Source organism: Cavia porcellus, unplaced genomic scaffold, assembly GCF_034190915.1.
Source record: "Cavia porcellus strain 051 isolate PalLab524CR breed Dunkin Hartley unplaced genomic scaffold, mCavPor4.1 scaffold_28, whole genome shotgun sequence".
In the NCBI taxonomy this organism is placed as follows: Eukaryota; Metazoa; Chordata; class Mammalia; order Rodentia; family Caviidae; genus Cavia; species Cavia porcellus.
In genome coordinates, this window is record NW_026947511.1 from 32,552,541 (window position 1) to 32,570,083 (window position 17,543).

Here is a 17,543-nt window from a genome sequence, read left to right on the forward strand (position 1 = left end):
TTGCTTATTTTTGTATAACCCTATGTGTTTATTCACATAGATAAGGGGACAGAGAGAGAGAGAGAGAAATAAGGCTACCTGAACTGAAATGAACTTTACAATTATTGTTTGTTCCTAATTATCTTACTGTAAATACATTTGAGCAGCAAACTCATCCAAAGTACATTATGAGGAAAGGAGTACTAAAAAGATTACCTGTATTTTGAATGTTCAGGAATTTTGTGGGCCTTACATTGTAGGTTATCATGCAAAATTGATGACCCTAAAAATGATGATGTTTGTGTGTCTTAGTTACTCATCTGTTTTAGAGATACACCATTTATTTTTATGCCAGAAAACATAAAAATTCAAACATTCAAATCAAAACACATAATATAATCTGAGCTCATTTAAATCCAGCAAATGTCCATAAACAGTAGCTAACTTCCTTGAGGTTCATACAGGAGTTCGGCTCCAGTCATTTTTCCAGGGCAGTGATTGAGATATGAGACCTTTACTCCCTTTTCAGTGCGTTTCCTATTTTGTAGGTGTTCAAAGTAATTTTTTTAATTGTAAGAAATCCAGGCATCCAGAGAATGTCTTATTTGTTCAGCTCATATATTTTTCCCATGCCAAGGCTCCTTTCTTGGCTTCTGCCACAATATGATCCCAGGTTAGTCCTGATTGTCTTTACCAGCTACTTCTATCAAGCTAAAGTGAGAGCAGTGCTGGCTAGTTGATTTAGAGGAATGATCAGGTTTGTCTGGTTTTGCCTTCTAACTTTGCTTTTTTCCCCCCTCCCCGTCTCTTCACAAAGACAATACAGATGAAGATGCAAATAACTTGAAAGAAGGCAGCAAAGACAATCCTGAAACTCTGAAGTGCAAGCAAACATGGCCAAAAGGAACCAAGCGAGGTCTGTCTAAGTGGAGGCAGAGCAAAGAGCGGAAGACCGGATTTAAACTGAATTTGTACACCCCACCAGAAACGCCCATGGAGCCCGATGAGCAGGTCACAGTGGAGGAGCAGCAGGAGATTTCCGAAGACAAAAGCAGCCCCACTCTTGCCGAGATGGAGCAGGAGGTGAAGGAGACCTCAGAAGCCCCACTGCCTCGGGATGGGAACAGAAGGGAGGAATCCTGTACGCCTGGGAGTCCACATGAATCACCAGGCGAGAAGTCCGATGATCTCATCAAACCCGAAGAGGAGGAGGAAGAAGAAGAGGAGGAAGAAGAAGAAGAAGAAGAGGAAGAAGGAATTGTAGAAAAAGACCCAGATGGTTCTAAAAATCAGGAAAAAGTGGAACCCGAAATTTCCGTGGCAAAAGAAGACCATGTGCATTTGGATGATCACGAAGAGGAAGAGGAAGAGGACGAAGAGCCGGCACACAATGAGGACCACGATGCGGACGATGAAGACGACAGCCACATGGAGTCTGCCGGAGCCGAGAAGGAAGAGCTCCCAAGAGAAGCCTTCAAAGCGGTGCTGGAAAACCAGGAGGCTTTTTTAGACCTTAGTGTTCAGCCCAGTTATTCGAACTCAGAGGTCCTGATGGACTGTGGTGTTGATGTTGCGGCTTCGTGTCACAGTGAGCCGAAGGAGCTTGCTGGCGACACCGAAACTGCACCCGAGTCTGACGGGGAGCCCCCAGAAGAGCAGGCTCAGAAGCAAGACCAGAAGGACGGCGAGGAAGTAGATGCCGAGTTCAAAGAGGCGAACACGGCCACCTTGGAGATTGACTCAGAGACTGTCCAGGCGGTTCAGTCTTTGACCCAGGAGAACAGGGAACAGGACGACACCTTTCAGGACTGTGCGGAGACGCAGGAGGCCTGTAGGAGCCTACAGAACTACACCCACGCAGACCAAAGTCCACAGATCGCCGCAACGCTGGACGATTGCCAGCAGTCAGACCACAGCAGCCCAGTTTCATCTGTCCACTCCCATCCCAGCCAGTCAGTCCGTTCTGTCAACAGCCCAAGCGTCCCTGCCATGGAGAACAGCTATGCCCAAATCAGCCCTGACCAGAGCGCCATCTCAGTGCCCTCCTTACAGAACATGGAAACCAGTCCAATGATGGACGTCCCGTCTGTCTCCGACCACTCCCAGCAAGTCGTGGACAGCGGATTTAGTGACCTGGGCAGCATTGAGAGCACAACGGAGAACTATGAAAACCCAAGCAGCTACGACTCTACAATGGGTGGCAGCATTTGTGGAAACGGCTCTTCCCAGAACAGCTGCTCCTATAGCAACCTCACCTCCAGCAACCTGACCCAGAGCAGCTGCGCCGTCACGCAGCAGATGTCCAACATGAGCGGGAGCTGCAGCATGCTGCAGCAGACCAGCATCAGCTCTCCCCCGACCTGCAGCGTCAAGTCTCCCCAGGGCTGCGTGGGGGAGAGGCCCCCGAGCAGCAGCCAGCAGCTGGCGCAGTGCAGCATGGCAGCCAACTTCTCCCCGCCCATGCAGCTGGCCGACATCCCTGAGGCGGGCAATGCCAACATTGGCTTATATGAGCGAATGGGGCAGAGTGATTTTGGGGCTGGGCACTACCCACAGCCATCCGCCACCTTCAGCCTTGCCAAACTGCAGCAGTTAACTAATACACTTATTGATCATTCATTGCCTTACAGCCATTCCGCTGCTGTGACTTCCTATGCAAACAGTGCCTCTTTGTCTACACCATTAAGCAACACAGGGCTCGTCCAGCTTTCTCAGTCTCCACACTCTGTCCCGGGGGGACCCCAAGCACAAGCTACTATGACCCCACCCCCGAACCTAACTCCTCCTCCAATGAATCTGCCACCGCCACTTTTGCAGCGGAACATGGCTGCATCCAACATCGGCATCTCCCACAGCCAAAGACTGCAAACCCAGATCGCCAGCAAGGGCCACATCTCCATGAGAACCAAGTCGGCGTCTCTGTCACCAGCCGCTGCCACCCATCAGTCACAAATCTATGGGCGCTCCCAGACCGTAGCCATGCAGGGCCCTGCGCGGACTTTAACGATGCAGCGAGGCATGAATATGAGTGTGAACCTGATGCCAGCCCCAGCCTACAACGTCAACTCCGTGAACATGAACACTCTGAACGCCATGAATGGGTACAGCATGTCCCAACCCATGATGAACAGTGGCTACCATAGCAATCATGGCTACATGAACCAGACGCCCCAGTACCCTATGCAGATGCAGATGGGCATGATGGGCACCCAGCCATATGCCCAGCAGCCAATGCAGACCCCGCCCCACAGTAACATGATGTACACAGCGCCGGGACATCATGGCTACATGAACACGGGCATGTCCAAGCAGTCTCTCAATGGGTCCTACATGAGGAGGTAGGCAGCCGGGGCGGCCCCAGCACCCTCTGGGCATCACTGTCAGATGGATTGATCTGCACAAATACCTATGAAGAGTACGATTTCAAAACCAGCAATTGGTGTGAATGCAAAAACATTTGTTGGCACCATTTATTTAAAAAAAAAAAAAGCTGTATGCAGCAGAAAGCCTTATACAAGTTATTTTTCTTTCTTTTCTTTTTCTTTTTTGGTACCTTGGTTTCTGTTACTTTTATATGAAATCCTTGGCAAAGGAAGGCCTCTCTCTGGACTACAGTTTGGAGGCAGACACTGATTGTGCCTGCTTCCCTTAAAACAATGTGGATATCAAATCCCCCAAATTATCTGTTTTAATACTGAACCTAGAGCTTTTTTTTCCTCCCCATCACTCCATGTAAATGCCTTTAGCATTTCAGTTATTGTATATTTTGTTTAAGGTGACACTTCAGCATGCCGCTAATGTCTTTGTTAGTGACAGTGCATTTTGTAGTACTGTACAAGTGTTGTGCTAACAGTAAGCCATTTCTTAAGTTTTTTGCCTTGATTAGGGTACCCTAATTTGAGGGTTTAAAAAAAAACTATATTTTTGTTAATTATAAAACTGTAAAGAGCTATAAAAGCTATTCCCATTTGGTTAGTCAAAAGGGTTTTATTGCTAACTGTTTGGTGTAAAGTTGAGACCCTTTTCCATTTTGGTGACAGATTTCTTTGGGGAAAAAGGCAGCTTTCTGTTTTATAAATGCAGACTTCTGTTTATTGAATGAAGCATATCTCAGTGTTTATCTGTCAGGTTTTGAAACATTTCATATATGTCCAAATACTTGGCAGGATTTAAAAAAATAGTGAATTTGGTGTAAAGTTGCTATTTTATGGAAATGCCTCTAACTTTACATTTTCATTCCATCTGTAGATTTTTCTATCTTTATAAAATATTGGAGTTATTTTTTAAGGAAAAATAGAGAAGTAGCTTGTGAATAGCTCAAACTAAGCTTACAAATCGCATGTAAAAAAGCAAAAAAGTTATTTGTGTCTGTTTATATTGCTCCCTTTTTTGTAGCCTTTGTACCTGTACAGGGTGACAGTAAGGGCCAAGCAGGAGAGGCGTAACCCTTGTATAAAATAGGAGCCAGCAACACTCTTGTATTTATCTGTTCTCTTTTTAGTCAGTTACTTCAGAAAAACAAAAACAAAAAAACAAAAACAAAAAAAGCTGTACATTTTAACATAAAATAAATTATGATGAGCCATTTTTAGCCTCTTGTGTCCTGTCATATTATGATTGATAGAGAATGACCAATGGAACTGTATCAAGTGTCACATCTCAGAACACATACACATTTTGGGAAAATAAATTATTTAGTGTAAATTGGAGTTATGAGATTTTCTGATTTGTTTTTGACTTTTGGGGAGGGTTGGCAATAAATAAGAGTAATATCTAATAAAACCATCACATATACCAAATACCTATTTAATAAATTAATTTATAATGGATTTTAATGCTTTTCATGAAAGTTTATTTTATGCTAGTGCATACCTTCTGTATGCCGATCATTGTCTTTAAAATAAAGTGAATTTGTTTTTTTCTTTTTGACTTTGATCTTCATTTGCAAAGAGATCCTGCACAGATTACCAGTTGCCTTGTTTGCACAGTCTGTATAAACTCCCCTGAGTTTAGGGCCACCGTAGCAAAAGCACCCAGTTTGGGACTGTACGTTTGAAATTTTATGTCCTTTAAAAGCGTGTGAAAGTTTTGCTCTGTTGTGAATGATTGTATGTTTTCTTTAGAAGCTGAAATTCAGACCAAAAAAAAGCTCACCAACATTGCACAGGATTCCGAGGAGTCTTGCCTAAGAATTGAAACATTGATTATTCAAATAACAAACCTAGAAATGGCTGTCGGGCTCAGCACCCATGTGAAGATAGCTCACTGTGTTGCAGCAGCACGTGCTCACAGCTCTGCTAAGCAAGTCACAACCATCAGCATAACACACAACAATTAGGGCTATGCTCATCGGGGTGGGAGCTCTGCAGAGTCAGGACAGCCACGCACCCCAGGGCTGCAGAGCTGTGGGATGCCGGGCTCCTCCTCAGCAGCATGGCTTCCCCAGTGCCAGGCAAGGTGCATTCAGGATCCCAGTTTCCCTTTTGGTGTGTTCTCTCCACCCCTGCAAAGTCAGTGGATATAAACACTTGAAGTGGATGAGGAGGATTTCCGCTGAGCCTCCTCTCGGGCTATTGCAGCGAAAGGGGAGGCAGGCTAGGACCCACCTTGGAACTGTCCCTGTCCTGTTGCGCTGCTTCCCTGGGGGCTAAGATTCCCCCCTGTTCCTTTCTGCTGTGGCTGTGAATGGCACCCTGGCATCTGGAGGTTGCCTGGGCTTCAGCGTGCCCACCTCACTTGGGGACACATCTCAGTGGCTTTCTCAGACAACATCAGGACAGTGCTGAGGTGCCTCAGGTCTTACTACAGGCCCAACACCAGAAAGGCTTCATATAGGGCAGAAATTGCCCGTTCAGATGCCCTCCAAACCCCTCCACTCTCATTGGTTACTTCCCTTCAGGCCTATAGCTGACACCAGACATCCTGGAAGAGAGGAGTTTGGCTTCACAGAACTGAATCACAGTGAGTTGGGATTCATTCACAGGCCGCATCAAGAAACCCAGTAATAATGTGTCCTTCACTCACTTTGTAAGAGTTATAACGAGTTTGCTTGTCAAGTTGCCAACCTCACTTGAACAGCTTGAGCACACCTGGCCAGATGTGCAGGCATCATCCCTCCAGCAGTGTGCAGTTTTAGAACATGCTAGACAGCTATTACAAAGAATCCTTTCTCAGGAAGGCTCCCAGTCTGCAGGTTGGAAGATGCGGGCTCTAGGACTCTATATAAACACCCGAATGTGCTCGGCTGGATTCATAAACTGAAGCCAATCCAGGCCTCCAAATCCCAGCTTCTCCCTAAAACATTTACTGTGGAAAAGCCGTGATTTGTCACTTCAGCGACTTAAAAGACTGAGCTGATAAATACGTGACACTAAAATTTCAGCACCATATAAACAGGCGTGCCTTTGCTTTGGGGAGTGAGTCTGTGGTCTACAGGCAGTGCAGCCCGTGTGAGCATGGTTGCCACAGTGCCTTCTAGTCTGTTCCCAGGCTTCAGTAATGCCGGCTGCCCTCTGTCCCCTCCCTGGGTTGTCCTCCACAGCCTTGCCTGGCTGTAAGTGTTCGTATTCTGCAATAGTCAGGCCTGGCCACATCCTCTCTCTTAGCTAGTTCCACCTCTTAATAAAACAGCCAGAAACAGCTCCAGTTGGAGTCATTTCTGTGAGTGTTAGAGCCCAGGGATGACCTGGGATACCTGGGTTTGGTGGCAGTGACTTACCGAGCTGGTGATTTTCAGCCCCAAGCTCAGAACTAAGCACCACCTAGAACCAAGTCTTCTGCCTTCTTCGTAGGTCCTCTCCATCTTCCTGCCTGATTCCAAAACAACCCCTGACAGCAGTCTCCTGTCTTCCGGTCCGGGCCCTCTGCCCTTTTCCTGTCCTCAGCCTAGCTGGGTTCTTGTCTTGTTCCCCATCCTGCAGCCAAAGTGATTTTTTTCTTTCAGAGTGATTGCATTCGTTTATTGGGGGGGGGGGTATTTTTGTTTGAGACAAAGTCTTGCCGTATAGTTCAGGGTGTCCTTGAACTCACTATGTAGCTCAGGCAAACTCTTGGTGCGTCTCCTGCCTCAGCCTCCTGAGTGCTGGGACTACAGGTGTGGGCCACCACAGCTTACACCATGACTGCTTAAACCCCACTGTGATTTTTCTTTCTCTAGCGCCCTTTCCACCCCTCCCTCACCTGGCCGGCCTTGCCTCAGCTGAGCACATGTCCTGCCCACTCCGATGTCCTCAGCTGCCCTGCCTGTGGTGGCCTTGTCCACCGCGCTGCCCGTGTTCCTCCATCCCAGCACCTGTTTCCTGATTGCGCTGTATTCCAACCTATGCTTCTGTTTTCACATCTGCCCTCCATGCCCTGGCTTTTTTCTGCAGATGGTAAGTTCTTGATACGTATTTAGCCAAATAAACATTTCATTTGTGAAGACGTGAAATAATGCTAGAAAAACGTCCAGTACCTGGGAGTCACTGGGAGGAGACCAGACAGCACCACTGAGTTCTCTGCGGCTGCTACTGCTGCCCAGCAGCACTGGGAGGCGCGGAGGGAGGTGGCGGCACGAAAATCCGCTTCACTGCAGGTGCTATAGAAGCACCTGCTGGCTGGCTCTACGGCCCTGAGCTGACCCAAAGATCCTGACTCAGGAGCCCACCAGATGCCTTTCGGGGAGCCCAGCTGGGGTCCTCTAGGGCTGTGTCTCTCCCACCCCGCCCCAGGGTGTGGGGCAGTCCGTCCTCAGCCTGGGCTGTCACACCGTGCCGTGTGCTACTGTCCAGTGCAGTCCTGTCACTGGTTCACCCAGAACTTTTCAGTTTTTGCACCCGGACCAGCCAATCGCTCTACATTTCCATTTCCATCAGCTTTGCCTTTTGCTGTGTGACTCCCCGGTGGTGTCCCTGGTTTTAATTTAGTGGAAAGCTGACATTCTTTCTTTCTTTCTTTCTTTTTTCTTTTCTTTTTTTTTTTTTTTTTTTGTCTTTTTCCTTTTTATCGGCACCAGGGATCGAACTCACGACTGCCTGCTTGCAAGGCAGGCGCTTATGCCGCTGAGCTAAATCCCCAGCCCCAAGCTGACATTCTTAACATAGGCGTCTCAATGAAAGTCGTCTCTCTGTGAGTCTGTGCGAGACCTTGGGCCAGGGTGACCATCCCAGAGGCCTCCCTGGCAGTCCCAGGACACTGGTCCAGCCACAAGGTCTCGGCCACAGGTCCTCTCTGCAGGGCCAGGTGGCTTTGCCTCACTGCCAAATCCCTGGACTCTGCCCCAATTCCAGCAAGAACTTCCTCTCCTGCAAAAAGCCACAGCCCAGCTGTAGCACTGCACCCCTCGCCCTGGTTTGTGAGGAGGCTTCCCCATGCACTCCGCTCTCCCCAAGTGCTGTCTCTTTCTGGCTCATAGTCTTCGCCAGCAGCATCTCTCCCTGGGATCTCACTGGGTCAGAGTTCCTGGTTCTACTAGCTGACCACTTCACACCACCGTTTTCTCCAGAGTGAAAATTCGAACAGCCTCGTGGTTGGCTTCGATCTCAGGCCAGCAAACCCACGCCAGAGCTCACCTGGCTGCCTGGCTGCCCGGTCCACAGGAATCACATCTGTGAATCCTGAAGTCAAGCCAATCTGATCTGCTCTGACTGGGATCAGAATGAAAGGGGCTTCTCTGAATCCTAGGACCCTAAGAGTGCCTCATTTCTCCACCTCCAGTTTTAAAGCCAAGCTCTTGCCGGCCCAAATTTACCACAGTGCATCGAGTTTGTCGGGGTGCTGGCAGCTCCATGAGGAAGGATCCCACATCCCACTGCCACCAGGTGAGCAGCACTGCCAGAGGGTGATCACGGCCTACCTGGGGTTCTGTGGGTGAAGAATCACAGGGTGCCTGGGGGCCCCTAATAACCTGGATGTACTCTCCCATAATCATGCTTGGTTAGAAAATCAAGTTGTACTTTTAAATTCTTTTCTGTAAGAATATGACTTTCCTTGTGACAAAAGCAAACATTTAATCATAACACAATGCCCACGCATTTTCAAATCCTCCTCTGCCTCCGTCTTAAAACTCAGGCGATTTTCTGCAGAGAGGAGCCATCTGCAACCTGTTCTGCCAGGGTTGTCGTGCTCAAGGTGCTGTGACAGAGTCCTGGGCTCAGCCAGGAGGTGGCCCTGAGTCCTCCCTGTCCCTGGCACACACTGGGAAGTTTAGTAAGCTTGGGAGAAATCGACCTTTGGTTTCACTGTTCCTTCTCTGTGACCCACAAAGTCACAGGCCAGAACGCTTTTCAGCTGTCCCTCTCAGTCTTGAGTCTGGGCTGGGGCCTGGAGGGGTGCCCTACAGCTCCTCCTCGCCATCCCCACCCCGGGCCTGTCGCCTCTGCTGCACCAGCTGCTTGTCCAGTTCTCGGAGCTGCTTCAGGAAGCCTCGGTTGGGCAGGACACAGCGGTTCCGGGCCACTTGCTGGATGGCGTCCACGAGGGTCATGTTCCTGTGGATCATCAAGTAGGCCAGGACCAGGGTCGCCGAGCGGCTGCGGCCCATGGCGCAGTGGACCAGGATCTTATCTGCAGGAGGATGGGGAGAAGAAATGCTGGCTGAAGTGCGCAGTGGCCCAGGGAGGCCACTCTGTCCCGATGCGCACTCTCCCCCTCCTGCCCATAGCCTGGCTGCCTACAACCGACCCCCAGCTACAAAACCGGCAGTGCCCCTACCTCCTACAAGGGCACTTGCTGAGAAGGTGATTTGTGCAGAGCACACTTGGGGCATATTCGGCACATACTAAAGGCTCATAAATGACAGGGGTTCCTGTTGCCGCCTCAGTAAGGAAGAAGAGGAAAACAGAGTTCATGTTCTCTCCTGCCCAAGTACCTCTACGTGAGAACTCCTGAGTCAGCTGGAGAATGTGAGTTTGGGAAATACACAGGATGATCAAAAACAGTGGTCAATTTCATTTTTAAAAAACATTACAGTAAAAGGCACATTGCTGTGACCCTCCCACCAAATGCACTTGTTCTGTGGCTCTCACTGCTTTGTGGAGCAGCTCTAGAGGTCCACTTTCGTGACTGTCTCTACATGATCAGAAACACAGTGAATGCTGCTGCTGAGTTTTATCCAGCGGAAAGGCAGGCTCATAAAAACATTCCTCTGTGGCACCATGCAACATCTGGCTCCTCCCCAAGGTCAAGATGACCATGAAAGGGAAATGTTTGGGAAGGATTCTGCACACTGATCGGCCACAGCAGCATGACCTTGGGGAAGGAGACATCCAGAACTGCTTTAGAAAGTGGGATACAGCTCAGTGTTCAAGCACCTGTCTGGCAAGCACAAGATCCTGAGTTTGATTCCCGGTACCCCCAACCCCAAAACAAGACAGTGGTGAGAAAGGGCATGAGGGTGAGGAAGATTCGTGACCATGTCTTTCACTGTAATAAATCCGTCTATTTAAACTCTAATTTTCAATCACATCTTGCATATTTATATGCAATATAAATAAACACTGAAGTATATAAAATAGGACATCAGAGGATGCTCATTGAAAAGCCTTCTACGCAATCCCCGGGCTCCCAGGAGCAATGAGTCCTGCTGGTTTCTTCTTCCAGGGAAGGTTCTGTACCTCAGTGCTGTGAGACACAGTTCTCTGTTTGGCCCAGCGGTGGCAGGGCTTCCACTTTTCCTAGGCCTCGCTCCTTCCATGCAACTATTCCCAGGAGTCTCTAGATCAGCGAATGCACAATTCCCTCTCTTGCTTTTCTCCCTCGGCAGGGAGAGCCTGGAGAGCCCAGACTTGCGCAGGCTGCAGTGCAGGGCAGAGGGGCACACGCACTGTGCACGATGGCTGTGCTGCTGGATTTCACCCTGGAGGAGAGAGCGCTCCCCGAAGTCCTTGAGTGCAGCCTGCAGACTGGCATGGTTGGCAGTGGCGTCCATGAGCATCCCTATAGCCTGGGGGCCTGCAGAACCCTGACCCCATCTTGCAGCCTGCGGTTCAAACTTGGTTCTGCTACCAACTACCTGCTGGGTGAATAACATTCAGCCTATGGAGCCTCAGGTTCCTCAAGCAGGGGTGCGAAATCAGATCAGCATTAAACAAAACAATTCAGTAAAAATCACATGGTCAGGTTTTTAAAAAATGAAAGTAGGCATCATGACACACTCCTATACTCCTAGCATTCTGGGAGGCTGAGGCAGGAGGATCTCAAGTTTGAACCCACCCCGGGCAATTTATTGACTTAGAGAGTCTTTGTCTTTATATAAATAAATAGAATGAAATAAAAAGAAGCCAAGCATGGTGGCACATGCTTGTAATCCCAGCACTCAGGAGGCTGAGGCAGGAAGATCACTGCACACCTGAGGCCAGCCTGGGCTATACAGTGAGTTCAAGGCCAGCCTGCACTACAAAGTGAGATCCTGTCTCAAAGAACAAACAAACACACGAAAAGGACTGCGAAATGGGCTCAATGTGAAGGCCCTGTACAAAGAAAGAAGAAAGGTGGAAGGAAGGAACGAAGGAAGGAAGGAAGGAAGGAAGGAAGGAAGGAAGGAAGGAGAGAGGCTTTACTTTGCTGTAGGCCAAAGGCAAAGGATAAATATTCTCATGAGCTAAATGAGCTCAAGTGGGAGGCGCCCCCTCACTCTCAGGAGAGCCTGGGGTCAGCGCTATTTCCATAACAGTGCTGTGGTGACAGCCCCTCTTTGACAGTGCTGACGCACATGTGACATTGCCTTGGCGATGGTCACAAAGGCAACAATGGGCAGAACGTCTGGGACCTTCACGTGGCTCATGGCCCCGGCCCCAGCTCTCTCCTCGAAGTCGTGGGACAGAGGCGAGGAGATCCTCCGTTAAACAGTGGGGATGTGTTTCCTCCAGTGCCAGCCCGGCTCTGCTTCTCAGCGTTCCGCGTGGCGGGCTGGGACACACGCACCAGCTCTTTGGCTGCATCCCAAGTACGGCGCCCGTCTCCAGGGAAAGCTCGCGGGGGACGACGGAGCTGGGGGGCTGAATCGCCCCCTCTTTTCCTCAAACTTATTTTTCCATCAATGGACAAATGATAGAAAAACCGTGGGCATTCAAACTTGGGCATCTGGCTGAAGTCTTCTCAAAAGGAAACAAAGTGACAAAGAAAACAACAGACCTACTTGTTACCAGGGGGAAAATGCAAGCTTTTCAAGCAAAAATTAGAACTATGGAAAACTCGTGCTTATGACTGGAGAATGACGGTTTCCCAGCACGGGTAAGATATGTCCATACCGATGGGGGAGATAATAACAAACATGGCTTGCCTGGTAAATTACAATGAAAAGTGTCAACATTTGGAAGAACCAAATAACTTAGTGAACCGCTTTTGCAAATAACCAGTGCAGGCCACTGTGAAATCATGCTAAAAGATGCCCTCAACGTGCAAGATTGAACAGTGGATTGTTTTGATTCTTGTTTTTTTTTTAGACAGGGTCTCACTGCAGTCCAAGCAGACTTGAACACACTATGTAGCCCAGGCTGATGTCAAACTCAGAAATCCTCCTGCCTCGGCCTCCCAAGTGCTGGGATTACAGGTGTGCATCAAAGAGTTCTGAAACCAGAAAACCAGAGAGATCTAGGAGACAGGAGCTGTCTGGTCACTGCCGTGTTCACAGCTGGGCCAGGCTGGAAACTGGGCACAGAAGGAGCCGCCGTATTCACCCACTTCGGTGTGGTGGCGGCCCTAGAGCTCACCTACTGCATTTACCAGCCAGGATTTCATTCCCGTTGCCTTTCCTCTTCCGGGGGAGGAGGGGAAGGACGATTCTTCAGGTCATCACACCGCCCGTAGCACTGTGACACAGAGCCTGTGTTCTGCTACACAGCATTGTCAGTGAGTGCATGTCAGAGAGGTTCCCCAAAATTCCTGGGTGTGGTGATTCACACCTATAATGCCAGGACTCAGGAGGCTGAGGCAGGAGGATTGCCATAAATTGGAGGCCACGATGGTCTACATAGTGAGTTCAAAGCCAGATCCTACCTCAAAACAAAACAAAACAAACAAGAAAGTGTCACAAAATAATGTCTTTGCTGCATGCTGATATTTTCTAATTTACTGCATTTCTTTTAAAAGAAAGGCTAGTCTTACACACCAAGACGTTTTATGACATGCTAAGTCAATTAGATATTTATCTTCACCTAAAGGTGAATTCTCATATTCTTTTTTTTCCTAAGAGGAATGGTTTGTTTTCACTCACAGAATTCACAGACTCTCATGCAGAAAACCCCAGGCCAGAATTTCCACAGCTCCTCCATTGCACGTGGTCAGCGGTGATCGGAAAGTTAGCCCGTCGCTCTCAGGAACACACCTGCCAGGTGGTTCCTCCATCCCTTTCCCCTCAGCACCTACTTCCCTGACTTTAGGCCCTTGCTGGCCTCCTTTCCTGCCTTGGAGCCAATGCTTGGGCTCACAGATGGCAGTGCTCCTTGAGTAGCTTTGGGACATGGCAGTCCTCAGAGACCAGGCTCAGGGTGCAGGGAGGGCAATGTGAGAGGGCAAGTGACACCTAAAGCACTCAGTTTTAAACACCCCAGAGAGGCACCTCCTGCTGGAAAGCAGGCTTCTTTTATGGTACATTTTAAAATTTTCTTTCTTTCTTTTTGGGGGAGGTAGCATGGGGACTCGAACTCATGACCTTGCACTTGCCAGGCAGGTGCTTATGCTGCGGAGCTAAATCCCTGGCCCCTTCTTTCTTTCTTTCTTTCTTTCTTTTTGGTACCAGGGATCAACTCATGACCTTGCACATGCCATGCTGGTACTTGGGCCACTGAGCTAAATCCTTGGCCCTGCAGGCTGGTTTTGAATTCACTGTGTAGCCCAGGCTGGCCTCGCATTCAAGGCAATCCTCCTGACTCAGTCTCCTGAGTGCTGAACTTACAGGTGTTGACCCCCGGGTAGGGATGCTTTTTGAAAAGAGTGAACAAATAGCATGTGTGAGTCCCTGGGTTCAGTGCCCAGCACTGCAAGAAAGTAAAACTAATAGGAGTAAACACAATGGGCAGGGCGTGCTGGGGCGGGGGACACGGTAGCCAAGGCTGAAAGGAGCCCACGGAGGACAGGAAAGACAGAACGGTGCGGGGAGCACGCCTCCCTTTGGTCCAGACTGTGCGTGACACCTCTTAGCTCAGGCTTGTAAGAAGCGTGTGCCTAGAGCCAGCTCTGTGATGCCACCGCAGTGTCCCTGGTTGCCGGGACGTGACTGACACCAGCAGGCCACCCGCTGCACGTGGTGGGCAGGCCGAGCACCTGTCACTCACTTCGACCTGAGCCAGCAGCACTCTGTCTCCGAGCGAGTGAATAAGCCTTTTGTTTTGTGGCTTTGGCCACGGCACAGATGTCAGTGGACAGCCATCGACTTGCAATCCTTCAAGAAATTTCAGTTTGTTGCCCACACCTTAGCCGTGGTTGATTTTAAAGTAAAATTCAGATCAGAGATTTCTGCCACATTTGCACCAATTCTTACAAGAAAATACTCGCAGCTGCTCCCTCAAGGGGATGTGGGGTTCCCTGCTGAGCCACAAGCACCCCCCTACCCACACCCCACAGCTCACATTTGTTTACGTGCTGTCTGGTTCTGAAAGGCTGGGGTTTTAGGCCCTGGCTTTTTTGTTTTTTTGTTCTTTGAGACAGGCTCTCGCTCTACAGTTCATTTGTAGCCAAGCCTGGCTGTGAATTCACAGTGATCCTCCTGCTTCGGCCTCCCAAGTACTGGGACTACAGGCATGTGCCGCCATGCCCAGTTGCACTGTTCTTTCTTAATCCTGCCTTTGCTGGGTGCTTTTGCCCACCTGGTGCAGCGGTCACGATCCCCACACCAGCCTGGCGCCTCCTCTGTGATCCGCCCAGGCTTAACCATCCGGCTCCCGAGCCTGAGTCTTTCCGGATCTGGCAGTGGGGGTTGCCTCAAAATGATGTGCCAGGAACCTAAAACAGGCGTTCAGGGAGTGTCACACAAGTTCAAAGTTGGAATGTCTTTTTTCTCTTTTGCTTTTAGGACCGGAAGCCTTATGGTGATGGTGTGCACATGCTGGCAGGGTCACGTGCTCCACAGCCCATGACTCCCTTATCAAACGCATCCCCAGCCTGCTGCGTGCCGGTCCCGTGCTTTGTGCATTGCTGTTGCTCATTAGAATCGTCGGATCAATATTCCCATCACTGCACGGAGACGTCACGGCTTCCCCCTGAGTTTCACGGCCTTCGTGACTCTGTGACTGGAATGTGATCCCAGCCCTGCCTTCTCCAAAGCTTGCCAGGCCCCTTCCCTTAAGGGCCAGGGCCAAGACACAGCAGCGGTGAGCGAGGGCAGGAAGGGAGGTTGCTGTGGAATTTTCCTGCTCTGCGTGTCCAACGTGTTCTCCATGAACTCCAAGTGCTGGGAGGTGAATTTTACCTCCTGCTGATGAGTCAGTCCAGTTGCTCTTTGGCTCCCACTTGGGAACCCAGAATATATAGAACGCCAAAGATCGTCCGTAAATAGATTCATGAAGAGATGGCTTAGAAGGGAGGCGTCCTCCAACACCAACTCAGCAGCTCCGTGTGGTTTTCTCTGTGCCCTTGCTTTTGAACCTTAATAATAACAAACTGATGGTGGCTATGGCCACTCTGGGATGACTGTCGAGGTCTAGGACTATCTGGCAGAACTGGTTGAGGCCCAGCCCCAGGCTGCAAGTTCCTAAAGCACGTCAGTTGGTCAATCACCAAACCTTGTAATCCCAATCTCTGGAGGCAAGAGAGACTCCCAGTAACTGGATGCCCTGAGTGATGTGATCTTCCCAGGCAGGGCTGAAGTCAAAGCACAGATTAAGGAGCGGTGGTCCCTGTGGCCTCGGAGGAATGCTCTGAACTCTGCCCCTGCAGCAACACCTGTATTGTCTGAGCCCCACACACAGCTCAGTTGTATGCTTCTCTCCAGAACATTCTTGCAGCCCCTCCTGAATTAGGACAGCTAGAACTACATTGCGAACGTGAAGACTATCACTGAGATTTAAAAGACTGTTTATTAATGCTGGCAAACTGGAGTAGCGTGGATGCAAACTCCAGGTTCTTGAATACAGTTTAGCTAAGATTGTCAGCTTTCCACCGGAGGCCTTGCCGCACCAAGAGGTTCTGGGAAAGGCTGGGGCTAGGCGTGAGCCTGGCTAGTTTCTAGACAATTTTAAAATCGCCCGTGGATTCCTCTGCGAGTCAGCTCCCGGAAGGTTTTCTGGCATCAAAGCCCTGGGCTAAGTCGGGTTTGGGGCGAGGTACAGTTCACATCCAGTTAGTCCCAGCCTGGAAGCACCCGGGCCGCCCTTGCCTTTTTTAAGGATGGTTAAAGTTTCTCAGGAATTCAGACCAAGGCCTTTCTTCTAACCCTCCGATTCCATTTTTCCGGAATGGCCGTCAAGGCCAGAGCCCCCTGCTGCAGCATGACCTCAAACCCCGAATCTCCACAGGCTCAGTTGTCTTTCCCTCTCCCATGCGTAACCCCAGTGTACCAGGTATGAGAACCACTCAGACCCCGCTACTGGCCTGTGCCTTAGGGGCGTGGTCTACGATAGAGGCCTGGTCTGTGGTTGGCCGGGGCGGGGGCGTGGTCTCGGTATGGGGCGTGGTCTCGGGTTGGGGGCGTGGTCTAGGGCTGGGGGCTGGCTCTTACTGTGGTCCTCGCGGAGCGCCGCGTCTATGAAGGCTGCCGCGGAATAGAAGAAGACGCTGAGATCGAAGGTGGGGACATCGTCGGCCTCGACGCCGTGGTACTCGATGTCCATGTCACGGTAGTAGTCGGGCCCGGTGTCCACGTTCCAGCGTCCGTGGGCGGCGTTGAGCACGTGTGTGAAGCCCGCCTTCTGCAGCCCATATCGGTCCAGCGCTGTCGCCCTGGACGCAAAGGGACAGAGGTGGGTCGCGAGAGGGCGGCGCCGCGGGGCTTCAGGTTCCCGAAGGAAAGGAACCGCGTGGAAGCCCCAAAACCTAGTCCCAGAGCTCTTGCTCTGATGACCCCAGGCCGCCCGCTGTTCAGTATTTTGAGAAGAGAAGGAGGTACGAGTGAGTGGGCTGTGCACTGGGCCAGGCCTGGGGTCATCATTCACCCCGGATCCAGAGGACCTTCCGCGTCCGCCCAACGCTGCCCAATGAATAACCTGTTTATCCGCACTGCCTGCACGGAGGCTTGGGATACCCTTGACAGTTGGCCTCTCCTCTGACCTTTTAGAGTATTATATTAACAGGGTGCGGAGGCTCAAGGCCCATCTCTCCCTGTGAGGGTTTGGTTGGGGCTAGGTGAACTTCTTGAACTGATGTTCACAGAGTTGGTGGATACAACGTGGGTATGAAATGATTGCTTTAGTGAGTCTTTTGCCTCTTTGGGCAAAGCGCTGCTCTGAGGACAGCTATTTGAGCATCCCATGGATTGAACCGACTTTGGGGGCATTCCTGAGGCTGGCAGTGAGGCTGCCTTAACTTTGGGGCCAGGGCTGGGATCATGGTGGGTCTCTAGGCCAGAGACACGAGCTTGGGTCTTACTCTAAGCCTTAGGCTTTGAGGAAGGATGAGCATTGTTCACTTTTCGGACTGGTCAGTCTGGTTGG

General features: G+C 50.2%; 2 protein-coding genes across 9 annotated transcripts in view; one reads left to right on the forward strand and one right to left on the reverse strand.

Moving 5' to 3' along the window:
• The window catches only part of Kat6b (lysine acetyltransferase 6B), a 192,135-nt gene extending 187,447 nt beyond the window's left edge, over positions 1-4,688 (forward strand). For all 7 annotated transcript variants that reach the window (XM_063238696.1, XM_023566761.2, XM_003473808.5 and 4 more), the window contains exon 18: positions 797-4,688. In XM_063238696.1, coding sequence (XP_063094766.1) covers positions 797-3,321 — 2,525 coding nt within the window. In that variant the 3' untranslated portion in view covers positions 3,322-4,688. The remainder of the gene's footprint in view (positions 1-796) is intronic.
• A 4,253-nt stretch (positions 4,689-8,941) lies between these two features.
• Positions 8,942-17,543, reverse strand: part of Dusp29 (dual specificity phosphatase 29) — a 31,337-nt gene continuing 22,735 nt past the window's right edge. For both annotated transcript variants that reach the window (XM_003473607.5, XM_063238698.1), the window contains exons 3-4: positions 16,613-16,833; positions 8,942-9,522 (exon numbers count right to left, since the gene is read on the reverse strand). In XM_003473607.5, the coding sequence (XP_003473655.1) occupies positions 9,293-9,522; positions 16,613-16,833 (451 nt within the window). In that variant the 3' untranslated portion in view covers positions 8,942-9,292. The remainder of the gene's footprint in view (positions 9,523-16,612; positions 16,834-17,543) is intronic.